Source organism: Cucurbita moschata, unplaced genomic scaffold (genome assembly GCF_002738365.1).
Source record: "Cucurbita moschata cultivar Rifu unplaced genomic scaffold, Cmos_1.0 Cmo_Scf00011, whole genome shotgun sequence".
NCBI classification, from domain to species: domain Eukaryota; kingdom Viridiplantae; phylum Streptophyta; class Magnoliopsida; order Cucurbitales; family Cucurbitaceae; genus Cucurbita; species Cucurbita moschata.
Genome location: NW_019268527.1, coordinates 1,989,416 through 2,001,816, shown reverse-complemented (window position 1 = coordinate 2,001,816; position 12,401 = coordinate 1,989,416). Strand labels below are relative to the sequence as shown.

Below are 12,401 nucleotides of genomic sequence, written 5' to 3'. Positions count from 1 at the left end.
TGCACCTAGTAATAACACAACAAGAATAGTAAAGGTGTATCTAACATGAAAACAAGTAAAAACGGTTTGGAACAGTCATGCGGTCATGGATAACACGTTCTAGACAAACATGATCGGGATATCCGACACGCGGCCACAGGTAACATGCCTAAACAAACATGACCATCACACTAGACATTCTAGATTCTTCGAATCATATGAACATTCCTTATGTTTTTTTTTTCTTTTCTTTTCTTTTGGATAAGTTTTAAAGTATAAAACTTTTTTCGTTAGGATATTCATGAGTTGGATTTGATTAGAATGAGACGTTTTTTAAACCTAATTCAATTGTTCGGGTTATAAATATTTTCAACTCAAACAACTCTTATTAAATAATGAAACTCAGCCCGACCCAATACTATCAGCTTGTTCGGATCTAAGATAACGAGCTCGTGAACTTAGTTTCATTTCACAGTCGAGAAATGAAAGAAGACGTTCATCTCCAAGTTTAACACAGACGTTCCTCACTTCTTTAAAACCATTGGATTTTTAGGGTTATGATTTTGTAAACTTGAGATCTACTAGATCTCCAAGGGCCTCCCTGAGCAAAAGGAGCAGATATAAGAAATAATTCAGTGATTACTCGAGAGATTCAAACATCTTACTCCTTGACCGAAAGCAAAGTAGTAATTGAATATTTAAAAATAAAAAAAATAAAAGACGAGGAAAAAAAAGAACGAATTTGGGCTTTGGGCCTGGTTATAGTCTTAATGGGCTTCATATCTAAAATTGATTATATTGGGCCAGCCCAAATGGTTATGGGCTTCTTAGCTCACGATATTACAATAATACCCAAATAAAAATATTATAATAAATAAGTTATTTTTAAAATTATTATTATTATTATTTAATTATCCTATTTAGCATCTCTTTCCTGGAAAATGAAGTTTCTGTAGTTTTCATTGGATAAAAGTCCAACGGAACCAAACCGAACGACAAGTCGTAAAGTGTTAGTCTTCGTAAACGTCCCATCGTCTTGGTGGACGTTCCATTATACGCATTATGCAATAATATAATAATAATAATAATAAAAATATTAATATCCCGTAGCCAATGTGGAAATCGGCATTTGGAAAATGATAGAAAGGCGCGATTAATTGACTTTTTATTTTTATTTATTTATTTTTAATTTTTTTGCACACCAATCGCAATTAATTGCGGTGTAAATTTCTGAACATTGTTTTTGACTTTTCGTCGTAATCTAGTACGTGCAGAACCACCAAATATTTAAGAAAATTATGACTTATTTAATATATATATATATATATATATATAAACATACATACATGCATAGGTCGGGGATAGTGGCGCCCGTTCCCAGCCTCGTTTATTTAACGGAGAGAATTTCTTTTCTACTCCTTTCCTCATTTACTGTGTTGAATCGGGAATTTACTAGTCTATTTAAGACAGATTCTCTCGAGGCTTTGACTTTGTAGGTTGAGTAACTTATTTATTGAAAAATGTAAAATAACACGTGAGAAAGTTACTAAATGACCGAACGAAATCTGAGTCCACCTAACTATGCTAAAGTTATTCTATTGCATCGAGAAAATTAATAAATCAATAATTATTTTATCAAACTATAAATTTTTAAAATTATGAATAATTAATAAAAAGAGAGTGTACGTGTATTTTAATCTATGGGAATAAAAAAGATTCACTTAATTACAGTCTCCCATGCTTTGGGTTCTAAATCTACTAAAAATAAAAAAGATTATTAAAAAAAATAAATAAATAATAATAATGAACTTGGGAGAAGACTTTACAAAGACCATTGACTTAATAATTAATAATTAATAATTAAAATGTCGACTCGTTGATAGAATTCATTATTTCAATAAATAAATAAAAACATGATAATTTTTTTCGGTTGAGTTGAAATATTTAAATTTTTTGGAAGGATATTCAAATTGGGTCGAGCTTGAACACATACTCGGTAGTTCGGGTCTATAGGTAGTGACAATTGCCCCATGAAGACTCGCTTTCGCTACGGCTTGAACATATACTCACTGCTTGATCTTCTGGTATTGTGATATCCTGCATAGTCAGCATCACTATATCCAACTAACTTGTAGTCTTCGATTCTTTTATACAAAGGATCATAGTTGATTGTCGAGCCACATCTAAACGAGACTTCTTTGTACTTTGTATGTTTGACTAATAACTCAAACTCCATTTTCGAAACCCTTTGGTTGGTTCATATAGATCTCGAGGTCCAACTCTTTGTGTAAGAAATCATTATTCATATCCATCTGCCATAACGTGCTTGTAGGACTAATAGTGGTATTTGCCACTTGACTAAACATTTTATCATAATTTAGTCCATATTGCTGATAGAACCCTAGGCTACAGTCCGAACTTTGTATCTCTCAATTGATCCATTCGAAAGATATTTTATTTCATAAACCCACTTGCAAGAGATGGGTCTGACATCTTCTAGTCTTGACACTGGTTTTTAAGTTTGATTTTGCTTCAAGATTATAAATTCTTTCTCCACCGCTTTTTGTCATGCATGTTTTCGTCCTTGTATTGACGGTAAAAACTTTTTTCATAGAGATAAAAGAGTGTTAAAATTACTTTTAAAACTTCACGAGTATTTTTTAAAACATGGTACTAAACATCTTAAAAATTCAAAGAGTATTAATAAAACCTTTAAAGTTAAAACCTCAAAATTGTCCAGCACACCTGTGGCGCTCGATACTGTCCTTGAAAAACTCATTTCAAAGAAAGTCACCCAAGACACTCGTCCCAGCACGCTCGCTCGCGCTGTAACAAAGCCCAGGAGTGGTAGAGAGCTGACACAATGATACCCCTGTAGTACATTTTAAGCCATTTTTAATTCATCAAGCATAGACATGATTTTGAAATTTTGGCGAACGGTCATACTAAACATCTTAAAAATTGAAAGAGTATAAATCAAATTTTTTAAAGTTCAAACCTCCAAACTGTTCGGCACACCCATAGCGCCCAGTATTGTCTTTGAAAAACCCATTTCAAAGGAAGTCGCCCAAGACACTCATCTCGGCACGCTCGCCTGCGCTGTGACACACGTATATGCCATAAGGTAGCTCGCTTAGGCCACAGGGCCTAAGGGTGGTAGAGAGCTGACACCACACTACCACTATAGTACATTTTGAGCCATTTTTAATCCATTTTTAATCCAGTGACTGATAGTCATACTAAACATCTTTAAAAAAAATTTAAAGTTCAAACCTCTAAACTATAAGTAAATGTATTATAATTTTTTTAAAAAGCTTTAAAAAATATTAATGAATATTATTTAAAAAAAAAATACAAAAATTTTAGGTATTTTATTAATTTCACCTCCTATTAAGACAAAGGGTTGAATTAATAAATAAAAATTCAAAGTAGATGCAGAAAATTCTGTCATTTTCAGCTTTTCCATGAAAAATTATAAAATTTAATGAAAAATATGTATTTATTTATCAGCCAACAATATGTTGAATTAATCATTATTTATTGCATTATCTTCAAAATAGAATTCCAATATTAAAAAATAATTAAATTCCACAGACAAGCTCTCCCACCAATATTCAATATTAAATTAAATGTTGTCATAAGTAGGTAACACTTGGGCATTCATGAATTAAATAAATAATTTATTAAATCAAATTAAAAATAGCATTTAAAAATTTATAAAATTAAAATCCAACTCAACTCCACATGCAACAAGACTTAATTAATCCTGTTTAAGAATTAAAATTATAATAATATCAATTTCATGGTATCATTAATTCATAATTAGGAGCAACCAAACATGTAGCAAGTTGACGTTGACCAATTAAAAACAGTTTTTTTTATTATTTATTTTTATAAATAAATATTATATATTTAGGAAAAATGCGAATTTGTCAACTTGTTTAAAAAAAAAAAATTTGAAATTCAATGGATAATTTCACATATTATTTCATTTTATCTTAAATTTTTAATTTGAATATTTATAAGAAAAACATGTTATAATGGAATTTAGGTCTTGCACTCAATTAAGTCAACTAAATGGATAAGGTTGAGGCTTTTATAAATCTTATATTAAAAAAAATAAAATTATATAAAAAAAAAACGCTTATAATTGAATAAATAAATGTGAAAATAATTTAATAATTAAATATTTGGAACAATAATGGTGATTAAAATTGGATAAATTAGGATAAAAATCCAAAATTAAATAATTTTCGTTGATATTTATTTTTGGAAGGATACGTGGCATGTTGAATGATATAAGCCACGTGCCGTGTAAAAATTTTGCAGCCGTTGGATTTGCGGTTGATTTGAAGTCGTCGCATGGCTGCCGTTAGGGGAGAACGGGTCACGATTATATATGGTGGCTTTTGTTTTGTTGAAGTCAACGCGCATTGATTTTTCCATTCGGGTGAAAAATTAATGTTTTGTATTTATAAATTTAGTTAAATGAGATTTTTTTATATTTTTATTTAAATTCATATATTTACTCGACATAAAATGGGGTAGGAAATTTCATGTTCAGACCGAGAATGAGAGAGGGAGTAGGAAACGTATTTTCCCGTTCCCATTCTCGTCCCCGCACCTGTCACAAATCCCCACCATATTTAATATTCAAACTAACAATAGAATTCCCACCTCAATTTCTTCGACAAAAACCCACACCCAAGTTTCATAGCTTTGGGTATGCTATCCCGATCATGATTTTCCTACCCCTGAGAGAAGAGTCCTTCCCTTTTTGGCCGGTTGTGGGCGAGGAGGAATTCGAACTCCCAACACCGTGGTTCATAGCCATGTGTTCTAATCCTCTGAGCTATAGGCCTTGTTAAAATATATCACTAGCCCACTAGAGTGAAACCGAAGAAAAATGATTTAAAAATTTTAGGAATAAATTTTAAACAATGATTTGAAAAATTTTAGGAATAGATTATTCATCATCTAATATAAATACCCTTCATCCTATTTACTACAAAGTAGTGGTTTTTACAGAATGTCTTGTAAATCTCTTCTCGATTCGTCTTAAAAAGTGTGCGAGTGCTTCCCAGGTATTCAACAGGCCCACTCTGTCTCCACTAGATCTGTTCCCGAGGTACTCTAAAAAAGAAACATTTCATCTCCCCAACCATTTGCCATTTCGGGTTAAGAAGATATGAAAGCGCGTCTATAATTAGACACAAACGTGACGAATATTTTAGAACTAAACTTGTAATTTAATGTTGCACGGGTTAAAATATTGACTTGGAGAAGTCTTTGCGTGGACTTGGGAAGAAGTAGAGGGGTTGTTTTGAATTATCGTACACTACCACACAACATGCCCATCATTTTCATTAATCATATCACCATCCCACTAATAAAGTACTTTCTAAACCCTTTTCTTTATTTTATTATTATTTATACTTTTTTATTTCACCTCATTATTTAACTTATTTTTCCTACAAACTTATCATTATATTTACAAATATATCCTTACTTAATTAATTGACTTTCAATAATCAACTTTCTAATTAAAAGCGAAAAATGGTTCTATTTTGACCTATATTATAAAAAGGGACGGGTTTAAAGTTCTAACAATTACGAGGAAAAAACAAAACATCAAATCTTAATCAAGATTTAATTTTGAATTTTTACGACTATTTAATTTAAATATTAATTACTCATCAAGCAATTACGAGAACTCTTCTAATAGTTATAATTATTGATATTATTGAAAAAACATTGTTACCAATTTTATTGCTCCCATTTAATTTTGTATATAAATAATATATTTTTTTTTTGTTTAAAAAATACTTTAAACTTTTAATAAAAAAAAATATATTAAAAATGACCTAATTTCATTCTCTCTATTGTCTACTGCATCTATGACCTAATTTCCCGTTACTAATTTTGTAGCGATAAAGACTATGTTAATTCTTTTTACGATTTAATTAATAAAATATCGTCTAATTTTTTTTTAAATTTCATTAGTATTATTAAACTTTAAAAAATCTAAAAAAATACCATTCAAGATAATCTTGGACTTTTAAAATTATTTAAACAATATCTTTAAAATTAAAAAAAAAAACATTAATACTTTTTATATATTTTATTTACTGTTAGTACTATATTTAAATAATATTTATTAAATTTTATGAGAAACATTAACATCTTCTACCTCTATAAAAATTAAGTTAATTTTTTTTAATGATAATGTAGAACAAAAACCATATATCGACATTTTATAGATTATCTTAAAATTTTTCTAACGTTATTTTTAAAAATTTTTGAATGTTTTTGTGTGACTGCCCACAATCCCACATTGGTTGTGGGAACGGTTTCTGTAGTAGACATGTTTTAAAAACTTTGAGAGGAAGCTCGAAAGGAAAAATCCAAAGAGGACAATATATATTAGCGGTGTGCTTGGGCTGTTACAAATGGTATTAGAGCTGGACACCGGACGATATGTCAGCGAGGAGGCTGTTTTCCGAAGGGGTTGGATTTGGCAGAGTCCCCTCAAAGTTTAAACTCGTGTAATTTTGAAACCCTTCTTTAGATATATTTTTGAACTTTTTTAGAAGATTAGAATATTCCGGATATTGTTGGAGAATATTTTTGAAACTTTTAAAAATATTATTTAAAATGATATGGAAGGTAATTTTATTAATTATATTTTATACTCAAAAGTCCTTAATTTTATACGTGGAATTCTAATTTTCTAAAAGTAGGTGGACTAATTTCTAGAAAATAATTAATTTTTTAGAAAATAAATAAATAAAGAGAAATTGGGCCTAGATGGGCCAGAGATAAGGCCCAAAAGAAGCCCATAAAAAGGAAGCGAGTAAAGACAATAAAGAAGGAAACAAAAGAAGATAGGCCGGAGGGAAGAATTAATCAAAACCACCATAATATATATTATTAAAAAATAAATAAAATTCAAAATTAGATGAACAAATTAAGAACCGAAAAAAAGCACGACACGGTCCACGACTCGGTCGGATTTGGGTCGGCTTGAGCGAGTCAAACCAAAAAATGGAGCGCGTGGCCCCCACTTCCAAACATTCAGTATTTATACCCACGTTATGGAGCAGAATTTACAGAGAAGAACAGATACTTCAAAAAAGAAACACACAGAGAATCGCCATAACCATTTCGTTTCAGAAACGACGACGACGACGACGACGACAAAGAGAAACGTCTCTCTTGGTCTTCTCGTCTTTTGATTCTCTGATTTTCTTTTTCTTATTTGATTCATCTCCATTGTTGTGATAGCTTCGGCACCAATCATTGTCGAAGACAGATAGATAGCCAGCCCATACATCCTTTGCTTCTCCGCCTTTGATTTTTGGCCGATTCTTTCAACCTCTCTCTCTCTCTCTTAATTTCGCTGATTCTTACGGATCTCTCTATGCAATCTGTATATTTAGAGGGATAGAGACGGAGATTGAAGCGGACTTCCGACTGAATCTACTAATTTTCTTGTTTAACTGAACCGCCGCCGCCGCCGCCGCCGGTTGCTCATTTGTGGTTATATCTACTCTCTGTTTCTTCAACCGGCGTTTTGCAGGGGATACTCGAACTTTCTAGAAATGTCTTGGATGATGGGCGAAGGTGGAGACCATTACTGCTCCAAAAAATCCGATGATATCTGTGGCGAAATTTGTGATCAGGTACTTACTAATTTTGCACTTTCATTCTGTTTTCCTCGTTCATGGATTTTCTTTTATGATTTGTGTTCTAATTTGTTATTTCTGATCATGGATGAATCTAGTCTTTTAAGAAATCGTTTTTTAGGACGGTTTGGGCGCTTGATTGACTTCTTTGATATTAGGGCTTTGTTCTTCGTTTATTTGATGGTTTTTGGGGAAATTGTCTTTATCAAATGCGAGGCCGATAGGTCTGCAATTTTTGTTGATGTTATTTAGTCTGAACTCTGATTGCCGGAATTTCGAATGCCTCATCTAACTGCGCATTCCTTCGCCGAATTTAACAGAGATTTCTGGAGAGTAAAATCTGTTCTAGTGGAAGTGAATTTGATGATATAATTTTAAAAAATTTCTCGCCCTTAGAAGAGATTTTTCACCATTTGGGATTGTTTTTCAACTTCAAACCTTGCGAACTTCTGGTTTTCAGAAATTTTTTCTTACTGCATAGAGATTGCGACATAATTTTGCATGCACTTTGAGAATCTATGAGTAGTTTATATGTATCAAAATCATAATATTCATTTTTGGTTTAGTTGCTTGGTTTCTGAAAGGAATGGAGATTTTGAAGTTGTCCTGTTCATGATTCAAGTTTTGTTTAAGATGTTGATCAGGCTTCTTTTCTGTATCCAGGAATCCACTCGCGTATTGGGCATGTCTAGACTTCGCTGCATTTTTCGTGGATGGGATGTAAAAACCTTCTTTATTCTTTTTGCGCTGGTACCGGCGTGCATCTTGATCATCTACCTGCATGGACAGAAGATCTCATACTTCCTCCGGCCACTATGGGAATCTCCACCAAAAGAATTCAATATGATTACTCACTACCATGATGAAAATGTAACTATGGAGAAACTCTGCAATCTCCATGGTTGGAAAGTCCGTGAATTCCCACGACGTGTTTACGATGCTGTGTTGTTCAGTAACGAGATCGAGATGCTCACCTTGCGATGGAAAGAACTCTACCCCTACATTACACAGTTTGTTCTTCTTGAGGCAAATTCAACATTTACTGGGAAGCCAAAGCCATTATACTTTGCTCGCAATAGAGATCAGTTCAAATTTGTCGAGCCAAGGTTGACTTACGGTACTGTCGGAGGGAGATTTAAGAAAGGCGAAAATCCTTTCGTCGAGGAGGCATTTCAACGAGTAGCACTCGATCAGCTTCTCAAAATTGCTGGAATCTCTGATGATGATTTGTTGATAATGTCTGATGTTGATGAAATTCCAAGCAGGCACACCATTAATCTCTTAAGATGGTGTGATGACATACCCGATGTTCTTCATCTACAGCTTAGAAACTATCTGTACTCTTTTGAGTTCCATCTTGATGACAATAGCTGGAGGGCTTCAGTCCATAGATACAAACCTGGGAAGACAAGGTATGTTCATTATCGCCAATCGGACGACCTGTTAGCAGATTCAGGATGGCACTGCAGCTTCTGCTTTCGTCGTATCAGCGACTTCGTCTTTAAGATGAAAGCATACAGCCATAACGACAGAGTTAGATTCTCAAGTTATCTGAATCCCGAACGAATTCAGAAGATTATATGCGAGGGTGCTGATCTATTCGACATGCTTCCTGAGGAATACACTTTCAAGGAAATTATAGGAAAAATGGGACCGGTTCCTCATTCCTACTCGGCAGTTCATTTGCCATCCTATCTTCTTGAAAGTTCAGAAAATTACAAATTCCTTTTGCCTGGGAATTGCGTACGAAAGAGTGGCTAATCTTTCTCCAACTTTGATATCTACCTGTGAAGCTTACTTTTACTTTAGCTTATCCGATACCCCGTCATCTCGGCAGCCATTGACCGATATGTGGCCGATGTCGATGACGATTGCCTCCAGATAAGCTAATGTTGATTCTTTTGGAGGTTGCAAATGGTTGGAAAGTTGAACTAATTCCATGGGTGGAAAGTATGTGTAGATATCTATTTTCTTTGAGTTGGTTTGATTCATGGAGTTTGATATTCGTTGGGTGGTTGAACTTGCTGCCACAGGAGTAGCAAATTAGACGACCCCGGCGCATTGGCATTGTATTTGAGGGGCTTTGTTCCCATTACTGGGAAGTTTTGTATACACGACCATTACTTGTATCATGTATTCATATCTATAATTGACCTGATTTCTTAGTCTCTTTCTGATCATTACTCGTCGTTGTGGCTTGTTCTCTGGTTTCCCCACCTTTTAGGTTGAGGAGTGCTGACTTAGTATTCGTTAATAAAGAGTCTATATATGTAAACATTCCTATAATCTTATCGATTGTAATTTATTAGGTAGGCCGGTGAGTAGGTAGCTGTCTGTCTGTCACAGTCGCCTTTTTCTTGACAGCTGGTTTGATGATTGTGCGACATCCACTCTCAGCACCGAGTGAGTCAAGCCAACTTAGGATCGCGTCCTTGATATGAGAAAAATGTTTTAGAAATCAAGGTCAGATGAATTTTGAACGCAAGGTTGAGAGAGATTGAAAACGATGTTATATGGTACGCAAGCAAAAAAACAACACAACGACTTAAATAACATATAACTTTCTGTGTAATGAGAATTTGAAAACTAGTTAACATATAAATTTCTGAATGAGGAGAATTTGACAACTAGTTGCATTCCTCTATAGTACACATTGGGGCGATTCAGAGGTCTAGCAGGCCTAGACGTGATTTCGTCGAACGGTCATGCAAAATCAGATGGAGTTAACAACTAGTCACACCCCTATAATACATTTTCATGCAAAATCAGATGAAGTTAACAACTAGTCACACCCCTATAGTACATTTTGGGGCATTTCATGTCTAACAGGCGTAGACATGATACTGTCGAACCGTCATGCACTTAAAAAAAGCAAGAAGAAAATCACACCTCCAATACAGGGGCATTTCATGTCTAACAGGCGTAGACATGATTCTGTTGAAACGTCATACACTTAGACATGTAACGAGCGTGTGGCCATAGGCAACATGTCTTGAACAAGCATGTCCGTAACACTGGCCATCAAAACTGTCTTGTTCTTCAAGTTACTTCTCCCATTATAAAACGCCTTTAACTTTACACGAGCTTTTTAAGTGATATCTCTTTCGTATTCCACCTAAAATCAAAATCCTCAATGGCCCTTCTCCCAAGAGAAGGAATTGGATTCGAATCTCATCCATAAGGAATACAATTGTTCTATATATGCACTTCGACACATTTCAATCACTCATTCACAAACAAGAAACCAACATATTTGGTGTTCTCTCGCAGATCGAAAGATGTCTTTTAGAAGTTCTCAGCTCAAGTCTTCCCATGTTCATCATGGTGTTCATTCCTCAGATAACTATGGAGGTTACGTTTCCGACTCTATGCTCGTGACTCGAAGACACCGTAAAAGCCATAGATCTCACGTAACGTTCAGTGAGGACATCAACGAGATATCCGATGTGAATGAAGCTTCTAGACGCTGCCGTACCGAAAACATCGACGATGTGGCTGAGGAGTTCATTAGGCTGAAGCACAACCAGATGTGTATGGACTCTAACTGACAAACTGTGGCTTCTGATTCTGTATGATTATCATATCAGGTGTAGCTTACTTACTGAATTATAGCCCAATAATGTTATGATGCTCCTGAGCTGCTTACACTTGCATGTGAACATTTCAAAGTTCCATCGAAATAAAACGGACTGTTCCAAGTCGTATTTATCAATTTCTTTACGGTTTCTTCTATATATAGACGTATTAATTTCTGTGGATTTAATTCGTTTTTCGGTCGTGATTTCGTTATAATTCTAATGAAGTTTCAAATATGTCTGAATGTTTGTGAGATCCCACGTCGGTTGGGGAGGAGATCCCACATCGGTTCGAGATTATAAGGATGTGAAAATCTCTTCCTAGCATTTAAAACTTTTAGGGAAAGCCCGAAAGGGAAAACCCAAAGGGCTAGTGGTGGACTTGGACGGTTAGAAATGATATCAAAGCCAAACATCGAGCGATGTGACAGCGAGAAGACTGAGCCTCAAAGGGGATGGACACGAGGTGAGATTGGGAGGGAAAACCCAAAGAAAATATGTAACGACCCTAAATTTCCACATACTCAGAGTCGCTACTAACGTCTCATGCTCATCTATAATGCGGAAAATATAACTCTTACATGAACATAATTGATAACGAAAATTTCAAAAAAACGTTTAAAACAACTTCTTCTCTGAAAACACAGCCATGGTCTTACGTGTTTAAATATGAAATACTGAAATTTAGAGAAAACAAAAACAAATACAAAATAATTTAAAACAATTAAATGCAAAACAACCTATTCTAACTTAAGACTAGAAATTTAAATATGAGTCTACCCTATGCACGTGCCACAGTCTCTACTCGCGATGCCACCGTCCTCCATACAAGTGCACCTTGTCTTTACCTGAAAAATGAAGTGGCACACGGCCTGAGTATTTCAAAGAATACTCAGTAAGTGGCCCCACTATAGGGGGCCATGCAAATGCAAACACATGCAATCATGATTTAGGGACCTATCTCTAATCATCTTAGGGGTGGCCTCCAGTCTCGGATAAATTGGATGTGCAGTACTTCCCTACACACGACTCACACGTGCGAGTGTGAGTCCCCAGGGCGCTCGCACACCCCCTGGACCCTCTGGTCAAGCTAATCTGTAGCGACGTCCGGAGGTCAGCGGAACCCCATAGTGTCATGCGCCTCATGAACACCCTCATCTGT

The 12,401-nt window shown here is 34.7% G+C and overlaps 1 protein-coding gene across 1 annotated transcript; it reads left to right on the top strand.

Moving 5' to 3' along the window:
* Nucleotides 1-7,083: 7,083 nt before the first annotated feature.
* LOC111449715 lies at nucleotides 7,084-9,859 on the top strand. Its single transcript, XM_023089730.1, has 2 exons — nucleotides 7,084-7,661; nucleotides 8,328-9,859. The coding sequence occupies exons 1-2, from the start codon at nucleotides 7,581-7,583 to the stop codon at nucleotides 9,423-9,425; spliced, it is 1,179 nt and encodes a 392-aa protein (XP_022945498.1). The 5' UTR covers nucleotides 7,084-7,580; the 3' UTR covers nucleotides 9,426-9,859.
* The last annotated feature ends 2,542 nt before the right edge of the window (nucleotides 9,860-12,401 follow it).

Coding starts and splice junctions, on each gene's coding strand:
- LOC111449715 (XM_023089730.1), top strand. CDS start 7,581: ATGTCTTGGATGATGGGCGAAGGTGGAGACCATTACTGCTCCAAAAAA. Junction 7,662..8,327: donor GTGGCGAAATTTGTGATCAG/GTACTTACTAAT, acceptor TTCTGTATCCAG/GAATCCACTCGCGTATTGGG.